General features: G+C 27.4%; 1 protein-coding gene across 2 annotated transcripts in view; it reads right to left on the reverse strand.

Moving 5' to 3' along the window:
• The window catches only part of LOC147802484 (uncharacterized), a 33,132-nt gene extending 18,455 nt beyond the window's left edge, over positions 1-14,677 (reverse strand). Inside the window, exon 1 of one of the 2 annotated variants that reach the window (XM_087153605.1) lies at positions 14,519-14,677. In XM_087153605.1, coding sequence (XP_087009731.1) covers positions 14,519-14,531 — 13 coding nt within the window. In that variant the 5' untranslated portion in view covers positions 14,532-14,677. Of the gene's footprint in view, positions 1-14,500 lie in introns of both variants that reach the window. The other variant, XM_087153604.1, reaches the window with a different exon arrangement.
• Positions 14,678-18,936: the final 4,259 nt, after the last annotated feature.

Genomic DNA, 18,936 nt, shown 5'->3' on the forward strand with positions numbered 1-18,936 from the left:
TGTAATTTTGTTGTACAAAATAGTAATGATGGTAATAATGTAGATTTAAATGATTGTACTCATCTAGAACAGTGTAATTTAATTACTGCTTCTCAGGATATTTTAAATTTAAGAAAAGATGAACTAAAATCTACTGATTTTGATTTAGCACATTTAGACACTGATCAAAAATTAATTCTTCAAAACATTTTATTGGAAAATTTTGCTGCATTTTCTAAAACCATAAAAACTTTAGGATGTACTGATCGTGTGGTTCCCTCTTTAACATTGAAAAATGACAATGCTATAAAAACCTTACCATTTGAAATTCCATATGCTTTAAGGGATGACATTAAACAAGAATTAGATGAATTAGTGGAAGCCGGGATTATTCATAGGCATGTTAGCCATTGGGCTGCTCCACTAGTCCTGGTCAAAAAGAAAAACTCAGAGAATAGTCAGGGAAAACCTAAGTATCGGTTAGCTTTGGACTTAAGATTACTTAATGCAGTGGTAGAAAGCTCCACTTACCCTTTGCCTAAAATAAGCACGATAATTAATGAAATTTCTTCTTATAAATTTTTCACAAAGTGTGATATTCGAGAAGCCTATAGGCAGGTTATGCTTCCTGAACACCTACAGGACATACTAACTTTCACTACTCCTTTTGGATCCTTCGCTAATAGACGACTCGTTTTTGGCCTCAAAACGGCAGCGAGTACTTTCCAGGCTTTAGTAGACCTAATTATTGAGGAATTAAATACTGAGGGTATTAAAGGTATACATGCTTATCAAGACGATTTCCTAATCGGAGCAAATTCCTTTGAAGAAATGACTAATAGAATATCAGCGTTACTTAAAATTTTAACTAAATATAACTTAACTTTAGCTCCTAATAAATGTTCTTTCTTTAAAGATTCTGTTGAATATCTTGGTTTTGTAATTTCCCATAAGTGTATAACCCCTACTTCATCCAATATAGCCAAAATTACTTCATTTGCTACCCCTCGTAGTGCCAAACAGGTTAAGAAGTTTATAGGTGTGTGTGGCTTTTATCGCCATTTAATTCCAAATTTCGCCCAATTAATTGCTGTCTTGACTAAAGTTGCTACAAAGCAATCTAAATTTAAATGGAGTGACGAACAACAGCGGGCATTTGATGCATTACAGAATGCATTTTTTTCGAAACCTTTTGTTCAATTACCAGATTTCAGTAAACCGTTTTTCCTAAATACTGATGCGAGCAAATTAGGCATTTCAGCAGTTTTGATGCAGGAGCATGAAGGATCTCTTCGCCCTGTCTCTTTTTTTAGTAAGGCTCTGTCCAAATCTGAGAAAAACTATCCCGCCATCAAATTGGAGCTTTATGCAATTTTTAAGGGTGTTACAGCATTTAAATCTTACCTCTATAATAGAAATTTTACAATTCTGAGTGATAGTAAACCCCTAAAACATTATCGCAAGGTTACATCACCTGCTGATATTATCACACGTTGGTTGCTTGCTTTGAGTGAATATACCTTTGAGTTTATACATATACCTGGTCATGAGAATGTGTTAGCCGACTGGTTTAGTCGTTCTCCTGATCCAAATTTTTGTCAACCTGCTTTAAATAGTAATGATTCTGAACTAATTTTACCTTTCACTGATATAAATGAAGACCATGTAATTCATGCTTTAACTAATAATGACTCCCCTCTTGAAATTTCTTTAGACACATTTAAATCGGAACAATGTAAAGATCAAAGTATTCAGGAAATTATTTCTCTTTTAAACAATCCCACGTTAATTAATCAATCTAAGACTGAACATTTCTTTTTAAATGATGGTATATTAATGTATGCTACTGAGGTTTTTCCTCATAAACACAGAATTGTAGTTCCAAATTCATTAAAATCTAAAGTGTTAAATATTTGTCATGTTTCCCATTCTGGTATTCAAAAGACGTATGAGCTTGTGTCTAAAAGATATTTTTGGAAAAGTTGTTACAGTGATACCTGTAATTATGTTAAGTCTTGTGAATTATGTATTAAACATAAACAGTCTGCGAGCAAGCCTGCTCCTTTAAAATCAATGTGGCTACCTCAGAGGCCTGGACAATTTGTCTCAATGGACATTGTAGGACCCATTAAGAATTGTGGATATATTTTAACTTTCATAGATCATTTCTCTAGACATTTAATTTTAAACCAACTAGTCAATTTAACCACTGAGACTGTTTCTAAACATTTAATGAATTATATTACTCATTATGGTAGAATGTTATACCTATTAACAGATCTAGGCACTCAGTTTAAAGCTGAGGTTTTTGAATTAATCAATAAGAAGTTAGGCATAAAATTAGCCCATAGCAGTGCTGCTCATCCTCAAAGTAATGGAATGAGTGAACGCATTAATCAAGCCATTAAGTCTTCTGTTTTAACTTTACATGAGAAAGGTGTTTCATTTGCAACCAGCCTATTAATTCACCAAAATATATACAATGGTTCAATTCACTCTTCAACTAAATTCACCCCTAACTTACTTCATTTTGGTCGTAATTTGGCCTTAATTTTTGATTGTTTTGAAACTAGTGTTGAACCAATACATTTGGATAAATCTCACTATTTATTGGAGACCTTAAATGAGCTCAATATTGCATATGAAAATGCTTACCATAATTCTGAACGAGCTCAAGTCAGACAAAATTCGAGACAAGGTGCAAAAGCAAAATTAAGATCACTAAATATTGGTGATATTGTCTATTTAAAACATACTAATGTGTTTAAACCTAAATTTGATGGTCCGTTTACTATTTTGTCAAAATTTAATGATGTAGATTATGTAATCCAACTTTTGGACAATACGAAGGCACCTAAACTAACTGTTCATATAGACCGTTTACGTCTATGTCCTCATAGGAGGCAAAATTTGCTTTTTCATCCCTCTTTGAATACCTCCCCTAGTGTAATAGATAGTGATATGACTCTCCCTAAGGCTTGTCCTTACAATTTAAGAAGTAAATAATTTTTTTCTAAATAAATTTGTTTGAATGTAACATTGATATGTGTGATGGGTGTTATTTGGGTATCGGTGTATATGATGCTGGCCGTCATATCCGCGGAACATCGGGATCCTGTTGTACTTGTCAGGCAATACCAGTGATTTTTTTGGTTAAATTTTTTTGATATACAGTTCTTGTAACTAATTTTGTCAATAGTTCTAACATTTTTTTAATTGAATGAGGTATTCAAATTGTGATATGGTTTGTATGGTGGATGATGAGCAGTGCCCTCCTTTTTGCGACTCTACAAACTTTATAACTATGGGTTCGTGTTTGTGGTTGTTCATGTCTAACTGATTGCAATTTTTTTAACAAATATTTCATGGTAATATTTGTATTTTTTTAAATTACTTAAACACATAATTGTAATTAATTAATGACGTCTGATTTTCGAATGCCAATTTTTTTGTTTTTCGACCCTGTAGTTCTGTACAGTATTTTTTTTTTTTTCCTTTTCTAGTATGTCATAAGTCACTATTATTACATACAAATTTTTTTTGGATTTTTTTGCAGAGTGTGAATTCTCTTTGCATTAGTAATGTATACAAGTACACCTCATTGTACATCTCAAGGTGTCACAACGGTTGTTATGATTTTTTATTGTTTTGTGTTATGTTGTTTTATACAAATTGTTGATGCTGAGTTTGTTAATTGTATATTGTTCAGCAATTTTTGTTAGGTAATGCTTTTTGTAAGCAATGTGTCAAGGCCTTGTTTTTTTGTTTTGTTTTAGCAGTTTTTTTGGTCAAAGTTCTGTGAGTCAATTTGTTGTTTTTTAAGTGTTAAAATTCCTTGCAGTTTTTGTTAAGTTTAATGTTTTGCCTAGGCTTTTCCTGTTACAACTAGTAAATTTAATTGCAATTTTTTTTAAACTTTTTTTCAAGTCTAAAATTAATAATGTTAATGCACTTATTGCTCTCACTAATGACTTTGATTTGTTTCAGGTATACATTTTGATGTGTACTAATTTTTTTTGTCGTTTTAACTCGGATTACTACTTATCAATCTTGTTTGATTGGTTTCAATTTGTTTTCTCAAAGTTCACTTAATGGATTGATGTACAAAATGTTGTACAAAGTTTTTTTTCGTTTAAGCTCGGAGTATTGTCAGTCTACAATGGTAGCCTGATTTTTTTTCGTTTGTTTGCAATTATTCAATTTTTTTTCATAATAATTTCCAGCAAACGAATCAATTTTTTTTCAATTCCTTCTTACAAGGAATAATTTGAGTTAATGTCCGTTATCTCAACAATTGCTTTTCCACTATTACTAAGTGAGATTTTTTTTGAATAATCAATTATCCATTTTACCTCCTTAATGTTATTTTCTTTGGAGAAGATTTTCTCAGTCTACTTCATGTAGCCTGAATTTTTTTATACGGGTGTTATTGCACTTATAGGCATTCACATGCATCAAGGCATATGTTGTTTAAGTTTAATTTATAGTACATGTGTTGACGATTCTGTGTCAAAGTGTTTGTTTTCATTTAGCAAACAATTAAGATTGTTTTGTGTTTTTTTTCGTCCATTTATCAAACAATTAACTTTGTTTTGCCTTTTCACTAATCAAGATGCAGCCATGTAAAGCTGCTTATATGTATGTGTTGTTATGTGTTACTAATTTTCGTATGTCTTATGTTTGAGGCACAGCTTTTCTCATTTCAGACTCTTACTATCAAAAGTTTTGATATAGATTGTTATGTAAACATCTGACTATTTGTAAGTGGAGTAGTGGTGAACTGGAGTTGCAGGCTGTTAGAACTTAATTTCATTTATAAATTTTTTTGGCTTAATATTTTTTTGGCAAAAACAAAAAAAAAAAAAAAAAAAAAAAAAAAATTTTTCTTCAAAATTTTTTTTCTGCAGTGGTGGGTATAATGTGACATTAAGTCACAGCCTAATTTATAAATATTCTTTTTTTAATCAATAATACTAATTCTTTTAATTTTGTAATACATTCTTTTATTTTCATCTTTCTTTAGCCCCTTAAGCGGTAGCGCAATTTGGACATTCTCCCCCTAAAATTCCTTACCAGCTCCTTAAAAGAGCCCCTTTATTTCGAGAAATTTCCACCCTTTTTTTTTTTCTGAGAATTCGCAGGGGTTGTCGGCTTCTTTCATCTCCGCGTGTATGTTGTGTTTCTCAACCGTAACTTTTAACGCTTAATCAATTTTTCGTCTCAACTCGTGATTTTTAGGTAATTTAACTTTAACTTGCACAACATGCACTACAACTTCAACTTTAAGTTTTTGTATCTTATAAAGGGAGCGCGCGGAAAGATGACGATAGCATTCGAAATTCGAGAGTATCATACTCCACGTCGCGCTGTTGCGTGATTTTACTTTTTATCCTGTCCTCGTTAGGAGGTGAGGATGGCGTCTCCTTCGCCATTTTTCTGGTGTAGTTTCTTTTTATGAGATGAACATTTTCTTAGCCATTGAAAAATTCCACTGACTGCCTGTTTTTGCTAATATATTGGCCTCAATATGCCTTCAAATCAAAATTTCCGAGTTTTATTGCTGCTAACACCTTGGCTACCGATCATCACTAATTGATTAATGGATAAAATTGATCTCTAAGATGGAGGAGAGTGATCGTCAACATGCAATTCCGATTTGATCTCGTCTAAGCCAGTTATTCATCAAAAATTCCCATGTTCCCGAATTTGATCTAGTCTAAGCCAGTTTCATTCCAAATTCCCATGTTCCCGAATTTGATCTCGTCTAAGCCAGTTTCATTCCAAATTCCCATGTTCCTGAAGTTGATCTCGTCTAAGCCAGTTTTCATCCAATGTTCCGTGTTCCTGAATTTACTACTCTTCACCCACTACTCCACCCCACTATTTTCCTGTCTCTCAACATGGATTCATCTAAATAAAAGAACTATTGGTTTTTTTTACAAGTGACTATTTTTTTGAGTGATTTTATTCCTATAGATTTTCTGGAAGATAACGCCAGGTAAATACTTTGTTTGTTTTCCTGTTTTTTTCCCTTTTTGGGTTATTCGGACACTATGCGTAATTGTATTAATTGTCTTTTTATGTATCGGCCATATTTCTTCTAAATTCAGTTGTTTTTTTATATGCTACTTTTTCATTTTTAGTCTATACCCAACCGTAACAGGGCAAATATTATTAATTATAAAAGCATTAAAAAATTTAAAAAAGAAATTACTATGGATAATCATTAAAATAATTATTTTTATTCCCTTAGTTACAAGCTCATGGTTCTGATTGAGGCTGGTCTCCAAAAGCCTTCTTGGCATTTGTTTGGAAACAATTCTTAGGGGGTCGGGGGTCAAGAACCAGTTTTACTCTCCCCTCAACTAGGAGGAGGAGGCAGTGCTACTTCCGCGTCATTGTAAATATTCTGAGAATAAAATAATAAAGAAAAGAGGATACCCTTTTACTACCTGCTAAACATTTTTATTTGGAAAAGTACGCCTGGAATACGTAGAGTTTGTTTAAAATACATTATTATCAAAATGATACTATTATATGCATAATTTCGTTTGAGAAAATTACTTGAATGTTTCTCATCTAGTTTTTATGATATATTTTAATTTGTATAAACTGTTTTACTTATTTTTTTGCTTTGTGAAGTATTTAAATCAAACATGTTTTAACACAACTCTACAGAGTAGTTTTGAAAATTAAAGAATCAAACAAAAAGGGTAAATAAATTAATTAAATAACTACGATAGTTGTTTAGTTAAGTAAACACGTAGTTGTTGACATGGAAAGATTGAACGAAAATGGTTTTTAAATAGCAGCAAAATAAGTCATGAAAAACTCTTTAATTTGTACAAAGAATTTTGTTTCATTTGAAAACTACGTAGGCGATAGTATCAGTGGTTCTTACTTCTTCTCTGCTGCGAATTATAGGATGCGTTAAAATTTTTGTAATAAAAATAAAAAAACTATATTGAAAGAGAATTTTTAATTTTTGGTTTTAAGGTTGACTACCGAAATAGTGTACTCGTTTTTAGTACATAAATGTTCGGCTTTTTCCTAATGAAACGAGGCAATGTGTTATAAAAAGCGCAACTCGCGTAACAGTTTTGTTAGCTTTTTTTCATCTACAAAATAAAAGCATGCTGAATGCAGAAAAGTTTACAAAATTATTAATTTAAAGTTAAAGGAAATTAATTGTACTTAATTTTGAAATGATATATTAAAATATATTTTTCACTACTATTTTTTAAGATCCAGCAGATAATAAAATTAAGATAACTCTCATGTCAAAACATCATCCTCTAACTCGTTGTTACAAGTATTTTTGAAGAATCCAATTCAAAAACTGGAGTAAGTAAATAATTTTGTTAGCTAGGACCTCTCGAACCAGTTAGATATATAATTTTTTTTCATTTGCTTGTTTTTTATTTTGCTCGTAAACTTATTAATGTTTACATTTGAAAGTATATGCTACATTTTATTCATTTGCTAAAGTACCACCTGTGATTGTTAAAAATTGTAGAGGTCTCTGATAAAATGCTTGTTCCTTGATTTTCGTTAATTGTAATTTAATGGTAACTATACTCTAGTTCTGTTTGAAAGATTTTAAAACAAAATTCTTGTCTTAGAATTGCAGCACTAATTCATTATTCAAATGATAAAGATAGTTTTAACAAAAAAAACTTCTATTATAACGGTTTATGACTGATAGCATGTAAAAAACTAGTTCGTAGTATTGTTATTACATATTGTTTTACAAAATATACGGAGCACACATTTAAGAAATTATGCTATTTCTCTTTTATACTTTATTTAAACTTGGATTTTATGAATTATTATTTTGTTTAGATATTGTAAAAATATTAATTTCACATTATGGTGTATTTTCTTTCAATCCTTAAATGAATACTGTGTTATTTTAAAGTTGCTCTTTTTTTTTTTAAATAAAAAATTTTGTATATGTTAAAATGCATTGATTTTTTGAAAGTTTATAATTTAATTTTTCAGTTGTATTTTTTTAGAATAAAAAACTTAATGCAAAGAATGTTTTTTTAAATCAAATTTATGATAATTATTCTTAAAATGTTACATAATTAAACATAAAAAATGAAGTTTATTAAAACCTAACAGATGAAATGGCTTGGTCATATCAATCGATAACCTTGTAAAAAATATCATTTTATAAGCTAGAAGAAAAAAAGAAAAAGAGACTGACTTGTAGATAATGTGGAAAAATGTCTGAAAAATGTGAGTCAATGTAAAGGAACAAAAAGAAAAATGATAATTATCTCGTGCATTTAATTAAAATCTCAACAATTCAAAGATCCGAACTTACTTTCCGTCTGTACTAACTACACTAATTATGCTTTCTACTTTATCAAAACATGAACAATATATTAAATATTAAAAAATTTAATTATTTGAGAGAAAAAAAATCTATTTGAAACTCCAAGAGAATGTAGGAAAAGACATTAAGATTTATTCGTCGTGAATCATGAAAAATACAGTTTTAAATTTTTCAATAACATCAGAAATATAAAATAACCCGTTAAATATACCTTTAAGGATCACCATTAAATGCAAGTTAATATTCCCCCGTTTAGTAAAACCCTTGCGCACTTTAATTCTTAAGTAAAATATGGTCTGAAATATTCGGAGATGCAATATAATATTTATTTGCTGTTGAAGTTTCGCAGAAAGAAGATTGAAAGCCCCAAAACAATTTATACAAAATTATTATTAGCCAGACTGTTAATATTTATAATATAAATCTTTTTCTAGAGCAGAGTAAATGTTTTAAAGCATTCCTAATATGAAGGAATAAATAACAGTGTCATACATTATTTTAAATTTTATTTGATATTACCAATATTTGGAATGATGATGAAATATGAATGGTGTAAAAATAATAAAATATAAATAAGAGGAGTAACAAGGAATCACACTATCTCCGTTTTATACACAAAAAAAATTGAAAAAGTAATAAGTATAAATGCGTAATCAACGTTTGAAGCACCCTTTAAATATTGAGTTTTGCCAAAAAATGCAACTCCGAACCTAACTCCATGGGTATAGTAGTTGTTTCCAAAGAATATATAGGGGTATAGGGGTTGGTTGTTTCATCCTTGGGTCCAGGTTTTCATGTTCCCTACCCGTCCATATGATTCTACTGCTTAGCCCGTAAACTAGCTTGGCGCGATTATCGCTGCTTTTACACCAAATGTTGTTTGCCGATGAAGCTTATAGAGCAGGGGTTTCCAACTGGCGGACCGGGGGCCGTACCCGCATTCAGCCCTCGAACCCTTTTTTAGTGGCCCGCGAACTAAAATATTTTTTGCGGACAATTTTCGTAAAAAAATCTATATGGGTTTAAAATACTTTTCTCGTTAATAGAAACCTAATTTCTTCGTTTTTATGAAATTTAACATACCAACGGTGCAAAGAAATTTATTTTTTCAGGTTTTGCATCTAAGAAAATATTTATTTAAATACAAAAATAAAAATAATAAATTTAAAATGTAAATATCTATTCTCTGGTGGTTGCAGCAGATAAACCTCAATTTTCTCATTGAATATTTTGTGTGCTACTATGTAAGTTTTAATACAATTATTACATTAATTGTTTAATAATTGTTTAATTGTTGAAAGTTATCGTAGCCCGAATTTTTATCATTCATTTAATATTTTTAAAAGTATTATTAATAACAATTAAATATTTTTAAAAATCTACTTCTTATAAATTGATTTGTAATTCAATACTTTTGCTTTGTACAACTTGATAAAACTCTGACAGTAATATTTAATGTTCCTTCAAACATAAAAGAGTCCTACAAAAAATTTTGATAAAGGTGTGGCCCGCCATTTGATTTGTGTTTTTAATTGTGGCCCCCGGCCTCATATAAGTTGGAAACCCCTGTTATAGAGTAAGATATATAGCGAGGAAAAGTATGACGCTCTTCCTCATATTTGGCAGGTGCGCTTGTAACCGTTTCAGCAATTTCTTGAGGGGGGGGGGATTACAAGATCATGTACTTACTTTGTTTGAAACTGAAAGGGTAACTTATAGTATTATGTCTTCAGCAATCAAGATGTTAGAGACATGCTCCTTTAAATTTTATTTTTAAAAACAATATTTTTTAAAAGTAAAAGTTCGTTTTTTAAACAGAAATTTAATAGGAATTTCTTGTTTTTAAAAACATGAGCATTCTTATTGAAGGAATTTTTATTTTTAATAACATTATTTATAAGTTTAAGGAAATTCTTATTTTCAAAAATCTAAATTTATTTTTTAAAACAGTTATTTATTCTTATTATTGGTTGAAGGGAATTATTATTATTATTTATTTAAATATTGCTTTTTTATTTAAAGGAGATCAAATTTTTATTTAAAAAATTCTTATTTTGTTGCATATTATTTATTTTCAAAAAACATTCTTTGTTTTAAAAGCATTTAATTGTTTTTTAAAAACGTTATTTCTATATAAAAACATTATTTTCTATATTTAAATTTTTCTTAAAAGAAATTCTTTATTTTAAAATATAATTTATTTTTTGAAACTATTACTTGTATGGAGATCTTAATTACATGGTACATTTATAAGTAAAAAATTTAGTTTTTTAAATCTTATTTTACTCTTCCTGTTAGCGATTTTTCTAGTAAATGTTATTCAAACATTTGTTATAGATTTCCTCTTCTAATATTAATTAATATTTTATATAAATATTTTTAAAATATTAATATATATATCTTAATATTTTTAAAAACTATTATCTTTATTTATATTGAAACGTAGCTAAATTAAGTTAATAAATTTTAAAAAATTGCGGTTAAATATTAAACTTTTAATCAAATTAGACTTTGAGTTTTCTATACATGGGATGTCAAAAACTGCGCAGTGACCTACCTCTTGATCTAAGGGTTAAAGAAACATGATTAAAATTGAAAATATTTTTCAAATTAAGTTAGTATGGTATAATAGTTATGATTGCGTGACTTGTTTTAGTAAGTTTTTAGAACATTTTTAAACTTGTTTCACTGCTTAAACCTAAAATTAGAAAAATGCTCTTTAAGTACTTTTATACTTAATTCTTTTATACTTATAATTTATTCTTTTTTTACAGACTATTGTCTGTAAAAAAAGTTTTTAAAAAAAACTGGTAAAATTTACCCAAAAAAAAGAATTAAAAAAATCTTTTACTACTTTCTTTCTCACAAAGAAATGGGAGAAAGAAGTCGTCTGCATAACATCTTAGAAACCACAATAAAAACTTTCTCACGAACATAGTTGCAAACTTAACTCAACTGCAAACTAATGAAAATTAAATAGAACTTCACTAAACTGAATATTTCATTCTTATGATAAGAGCCATGAGGTCTCGGGAAAATAGCGTTCGCCTTCAAATTAGATGAACAGGTTTCAAATCCCACGGATGGCTGGTTGATTCGGATTCCGCACCCGGTTTGCACCAACCACTGTGCAATATCCTCAACGGAATATATAACCTAAGCGAATCAAGGGTTAGTGTCCCCTTGCCGTCAGGCTAACCGTGATATGTTTTCGTGGTTTTCCCCTCCGTGTAACAAAAATACGGGTTAGTTCCATCAAAAAGTTCTTGACGAAGACAAATTTCTCCCAACACTTTGTTCAAGAGTTCCCTTGTCTTCTGGATTGGTTTCAAAATAACAGGGATACGCAGTTGAAGTGGGACTAAGCATATGAGAAGTTTAAAATTGAAATACCTAAGAATGAAAGATTTTTAAATGTAAGCGCCTCTTAAATGGATTGCATTATAAAATTTATTCTTATTTGGCTTAAATTATCCAAAGCTATTTGCATTGAAAAATGTATAAATGAAATGCATTGATAGAAATAAAATAGTTAAAATTAATGTTTAATTATTTTTCCAAAGTTTATCTCGAAGTTGATGGTTGACAGTTAGCAATTTTTCTTAAATTTGAAAAAAGTAATGAAAATTTTACTTCTATTTAATTTTTTTTTGTTGAAATATTTAAACTTTACTTAATAACTTTTACTTAACTTTTACTTAATAATATGAAGCATAATTATGAAAATTGCTCAAGGAAAATAAGAAAAAAATTAAAACACTGAAATCTCAGTGTTTTAATAATACTTAATTAAGTAATAATACTATTTTATAATTTTTGTAAAGTGTATTTTCTTGATACTTTGAAGTATGAAAATATTGAAGTTATTTCAGTTAAAATTCAAGTTCGGTCAAAATAAATATTAGTTGAAAAAAAAAATATCGAACAATTTTATATCATATTCTAAATTTTTAATCTTGTTTTATACTCACTTAATCATTTTTTCTTAACTATAAACGGATGGATTTTTAGTAATAAATAAAAAAATATATTATTTCTTCATTTTGAAAAGTTTTTTATTTATAATTAATTCCTTAATTAGTCAATTTTGACACCTAAAAAATACTATTTATTAATATACTCTAAAAAAAAACAAAAAAATGAAAATCTATTTACATATTTATTTCGCCAATCTTCCTTTTTCTAAACTAAGAAAATTCTACTACTCATGAAGCGAAATTATGAAAGTTGCACCTACTAATTTTATTAAGAAATTACGAAGTTTATTAAGAATTTATTAACATATTACGACATATCTTGGTTCTCGCAATCAAAATATAAGTCAGTGAATAAGAATTAATCTAAAATAATACAGCACAAAGTAAAATTAATATTTGACTCATGCACGTCATACGCTTTTATCATGCACTTTTAAATATACAAGTGTTTTGCAAAAATTTTGAAATCTTAAAATTCCAACTCACAAAATTTTTTACCTATTGGAATTCGAAATAAAATATTCTTAGATCAAAAAATCACGACAAGCAGGCAAGCCTTTATTGATATGTAATATTAATATATAGTATAAAAAAGGATTCATAATAAGTACTTGGATAATGAATTAGAGCTGATAAAAATAAAGTCAAGATTAAGGTATGAGTAAGAATCAGCTTCAAAGGGTACCTCTATATAGAACCGAGTCAACAAGTGTTATATACTACTGAATTGGTATATTTAATATTATTAGTGACACATTTTCTTATTACTTTAGGTACTAGTGTACTAATATTCTAAGAAATTTATTTCTAATAAATACCTGGTATACATCACTAACAAAATATGAGTACATTGTTTTTTAAATTAATTAGTTTAATTAAAAATTTATGTCACAAATTATAATTCATTGCGGCAATTAATAAAAGTTCTTAGGATTCATGGGGCATTTAATAAAAAAATATTTAATGTCATAAAAGAAATTAAATATATCTTTATTCTGATTGGTAACAGGAACAGGGGTAAGATATAATTGCATAACATGAGCAACGTGAATAACATAAAAGTATAAAAATAACATAACGTGTTACTTTTATACTTTTCCAACGTAACCATGTGTAAAAAGATTAAAAAGTTCTGAGAAAAAAGCCTATTTTAATACTTATACACCTGCATAAACTATTTTATTTAAAATAAATATTAAATTTAAATGTTGAATTCTCTTCTCAAGTACTGGAAGTATAAAATAACTGCATCGGAACTTTAATAAAAGGTAAAAATGCTTTATTAAAAAACAACGTACGGCTGATGTTTCAGGATTGAAAAAATTTGTTTTAGGCATTTAGTTCTCTACACAGCAAAAAAAAAGAAAAAAAATTAAAAGCTGTAAAATATGAAACAATTAAAATTATAAACAATTTACATAATAATTCTTATGAAATTGGACTTAAATATCTTATTTACGTAATATTTTAAAATAATGTAATGCAATTAATCTAATTGTATTTCTTACAATTTTTTGAAACCTTGTCGCAATAGCTGATATATAACAATTTTGATGATATATAACAATTTTGATGACGTGATAAATCAGCAAATGAAGATTAGCAATGTGTTCATAAACTATTAAAATTAAATAATGACTGAATAATAATAATTTCGATGGCAATAAAATATTTCAAAATATCACATTTGACTTTGAGTTCATGTTCAATAATTGAAGTCAATTAAGTAGTTTGCATTTTACTTCTTATTAAAAAATTGAAATATTATTATAATATATTTACTTACAATGAAATTAATCTAATTGCATTTCTTAACATTTTTTGAAAACCAGTCGCAATGGCTTATACAAAAAAATGTTAAACACGTGTGTGACTAAATCAACAAATGCATATTTGCAATGTATTCATAAACTATTAAAATATGAATTCGCATTCCCGATTGCAATAAAATAATGGCTTATTTTACCAAAATTTTTTGTTATATAATCTGCATTATACTTTTAAAAAAAATGTATTGTATATATATATATATTTATACTTCAAAAAAGTCTAAAAAAGCTCTTTTTACAAAGTTAATAAGGAAATACTAATATTTCGCATTACAATTCAGTAAATTTTATTACCGAAAATCGCATTAAAAATTATTTATTAGTATCTTATTATATTTCCGTTAACTATATATAGAATGAGTATAAGTACTTACCATTATCATTTCCTATACCATAACTTTCCATCCTTACAATTTTAAACACCAACTCACTTTCGTCTGAGTACACTGAACTATGTTTCTTTTCTTGAGGATCCTTGCACTCATATGACTAAACCCCTTACATTTCAGAGCAATTTATTCTTAAGTGCATATGTTGCCCATTCATCAATGTCGAATGCAAATTGTTCACTACCTTCAATAACCACACCTTACTAACTCTCAAATGAATGGTTTCTTATCTACTTTTTCTATTACTGCTTTCTAAACCAAAAATACTTGCTTACTAGTAAATTCACATTTATTCTGAATACTTTTGAGAAATGGAAGCTGTAACTGAGGAGAATTTCTTTATGGCAAATTCTCAGAAAATAAATCATTATTTGACTGTGTAATTTGTTTTCTAAGCTTAAATAGAAAAAAAAATCATTAATAGCTATAAAAACTAGTTAATTAAAAAATTATTTGCAATGAGTTGAATAAAACTATAGTTCCTGGCCAATTATTTTACGCACTGAAGATTCTATGTAAAATCTTAGTTATGAGGTGATACTATACAGCTTTTGTTAAATAAACACATTACATGTATGTTTAAATGTAAAAGTATTGCATATAAACACGTGCAAAACAGATAATTTTTAAAAAAACTACAGTGTATCGAATAATTGGGTCGAATTATTATTAAATACTAATATAATACCTGATAAAATAAATATTCTATATTTATATAATATACCTTCTAAACTTATCTTATTTTATAATTTAATTAATTAATACACGAACGTAAACAAGTGCAAACCAGTTTCAGTCGCGTAAAAACAATCAAGATGTATAATATCACCAGATAATTATAATTTATCTTAGAATCTTATAGTGCGTCCAGTAGTTTAGCCAGGAACTGTAAGCAGCTCATAATTTGTCATTTGATATTATATAAAAATAAAAGTAATATTTATATAGAAACCAAACTTATTAGCAAAATGCGATTAAAAAAAATGCAAGAATAGAAGATAAATGGTTGGAAACGAACAGGATTAAATAGCCAATTATAATAAATTTTGCTTTATTTTATATTTCATTCCTATTAATGAGTGTAAAATGATAGTTATTGTTCCAATGCAATAATAAATGATAAATAACGGTTAATTTTAATTATTTATGGCGATTTTTTCCTCTTTTTTATCGGAATAGTTTTCTTCCCCCGGTTTTTTTGTTATTTTTATTATTATTTTTCTTTTTTTCCCTTTCTCCATTGTTCTGTAATTTTCCCCATGTTTTCTCCACATTTTGAATATATATATATATATATATATATATATATATATACGTAAAAACAATAAAGATGTAACATAGTATCACCAGCTAATTAAGATTTTTCATAGACTCTTATAGTGAGTCTTTAATTTGGCCATAGACTGTAAAATAAAAAATAACAGATCCTGAGTAATTAAAAGAATATATATATATATATATATATATATATATATATATATATATATATATATATATATATATATATATATATATACAACAAAATAAATAAATACAAAAAAAAAACACGAAGAAAGTTAAGAAATTTTGCGCATTTATTGCGCATAAGCTGCAAGTAAACAGAACTCATTAGATAAGTTCAAAATGAAGATGAAACAAAGCAAAATTATAGACATATGAAAAAAAAGGGGGGGGAATAATAATGAAAAAAAAATAACAAGAAACTGATTTTAAAAAAAATGATTATTTTTTTTTATTTTAAAAAACCAGAAAATAAAAGATATAATCTTTTCTTAAGACATAATCTTTAATAATTTTTTTTTTAATCAGTTGTTCGTTATTTTTTTTTCATTATTTCCCCCCCCCCTTTTTTTTCATATGTTTATAATTTTCCTTTGTTTTACCTTCATTTTGAACTTATCTAATGAGTTCTGTTAACTTGGAGCTTATGCGCAATAAATGAAACTTAATATATATCTTGTTATAACTCTAGGAGAGAACCGTTTCTACATGTTATTGATTTGTCAAGACCTATCCTTATTATGAAACAAATGGGGATCCAATTTTTATTTTAGTGAAAAATGAACTAAAACTGTTGTTTCCGCTTTAAATTCAGTCGATATTTTATCGTTTCAAAATTTTATTGTTAATCGAATAGTTTGCATATCAGTAGACTAGTCAGTAGACTAACATTAGACTCTCGTGTCAATAATTCCTTACTAAATCTAAAGGTATTAGTCAAAAAAAATGTTCCAATACATCGTTTTTTAAGGATATTTATTAATGAGCAGTCAATAATTTTAAAGCTATCTGGTTATTGAATTGGTTACTGGATATAAATCATTTTATATAAACTACATATGAGAGAGTAATCAAAAATTTTGAAACGTATTTCTTCATCCACGGTTTGAAACAACATTTTCCGCATCTTCTAAACATAGTAAAATCGAAAAAAAGATACTAAATAAATTTTATCGAGTTAATTTAACAAGGTATTTTTTCCCTGTAAATACATGGAGCTGTCTAAAATATTTTGAAGGAAAAAATTAGGTAGACTAGATAAGATTGCCCCCGGTTTACTTGAAATTTTTAAACATGCAAAAGTTTTATCTAAATTAATTAGTCCGATGCTTTTTTACACAATAATTAATTTTTTAAAAATAAATTCAGGACATTTTAAAGTAAAATGGATTCAAGTCTTACAATTATGCACCATAAAGCACACTGAAAGTTTTTTTTTCCCCCTTTTATTTCTTCTTCCTTAATGTAACGTTCCTTCTTTATTGTGGCTTATTAAATTTAAAAAAGACAAATGTTTGATATTCTTTCCTATGCAAGCAAAAACAAAATGGTATCTCTTTTTTTTTTTTTTTTAGAGAAAGAACATCCAAAACACATCGAAAAATATTTGTAAATAAACAGAAAAAAAATATGTATCTTCTTAAGGCCTTGAGGTGGACCGTAACTTCAATAAAAGCCAACAGATGGCGTCACTAGATCTAAGAAAAAACATTATTTTATTTACTCATTCTTTTTTTTACACATTCATTTTATTCATGAATTACTAATTTCGAGTAGTCAGTTGTATTTTTTCATTATTAACTTTAAAAATTATTGTTATTAAAAAAATGGTTTAAATTAAGATTTTTTATTGTTCCAATAATTAAAGCACGCAACCTTAAACAACTTTAATTATGTTTTCAACAGTTCCAATTTGGTGTTCGATCTAGAACACCTAAAGTGGTGACGACCGGACGAAAGAAATGGATTAATACTTTGTTTATTCTGTGCTTATACCGATGAATCCTACAAAAAACAAAATTTCAGCAAATGGATTATATATATATATATATATATATATATATATATATATATATATATATATATATATATATATATATATATATATATATATATATATATATATATATATATATATATATATATATATATATATATATATATATATATATATATATATATATATATATATATATATATATATATATATATATATATATAATAAATAAATTAATACAAGAAAACACTAAGAAAGTTAAGAAAAACAATAAGTAACATTTATTGCGCTTAAGCTGCAAGTAAACAGCACTCATTAGATAAGTTCAAAATGAAGAATAAAACAAAGAAAAATTATAGACATATGAAAAAAAAGGGGGTGGGAAATAATAAGTAAAAAAACAACAAACAAAATTTTATTTAAAAAAAAAAAAAAAAAAAAAAAAGTGAAATGATAATTAAAAAACCGGAAAAAAAGCCGGAAAAAAATAAGATATAATCTTTTCTACAGCCCACACGATTATATCCGCAAAACAGAGTGCTTTCTGATATTGTATCAATAAAGCCAAAGCAAAATATATTAATACAATAGTGTGAGGAGCACTCAAAAAATTTTTTTTTATAAAATAACTACATAAAAATAGATCATAAAAAGTAAATATAACATGTAAAAACAGATAATAAAATAAAATAAAAAGAATAAATAAAATAAAAATAAAAAACATTAAAAAGGGGGGACTATAAAGCGAGTAGCAAAATCATAACAACTTACATGGACAGTTATTTTTAAAATGGACAGTTATTTTTAAGAATGATTTAAAAATGTTTTCGCAGAAAGATTGCCAGATTACAAAATATGAAAACAAAAGCGCAAATTGAGTGTAACAAAAGGGTTCTAAAGTGTCGTTCTTACTGCACTGCTGAAGTGATTTGTTATTCTGAGTTTTGATTTGTTAGTTACCAAGGATGGGCCCGAAATGGATGTGCACAAGGTAATATTATACTGGATAATTTTAAAAATTGATCATAAATAGTTTTAGAAGATGGATGTTTATTTAAGAAAAAATATAAAATAGAAAAGAGAAACATAAATTGCCTGCTTTGCAAATAATTTTAGCCGCGGATTTGCACGATATGGATTAGTA

Source organism: Parasteatoda tepidariorum, chromosome 10, assembly GCF_982258835.1.
Source record: "Parasteatoda tepidariorum strain Cologne lab strain chromosome 10, Ptep-v5.0, whole genome shotgun sequence".
NCBI lineage: Eukaryota > Metazoa > Arthropoda > Arachnida > Araneae > Theridiidae > Parasteatoda > Parasteatoda tepidariorum.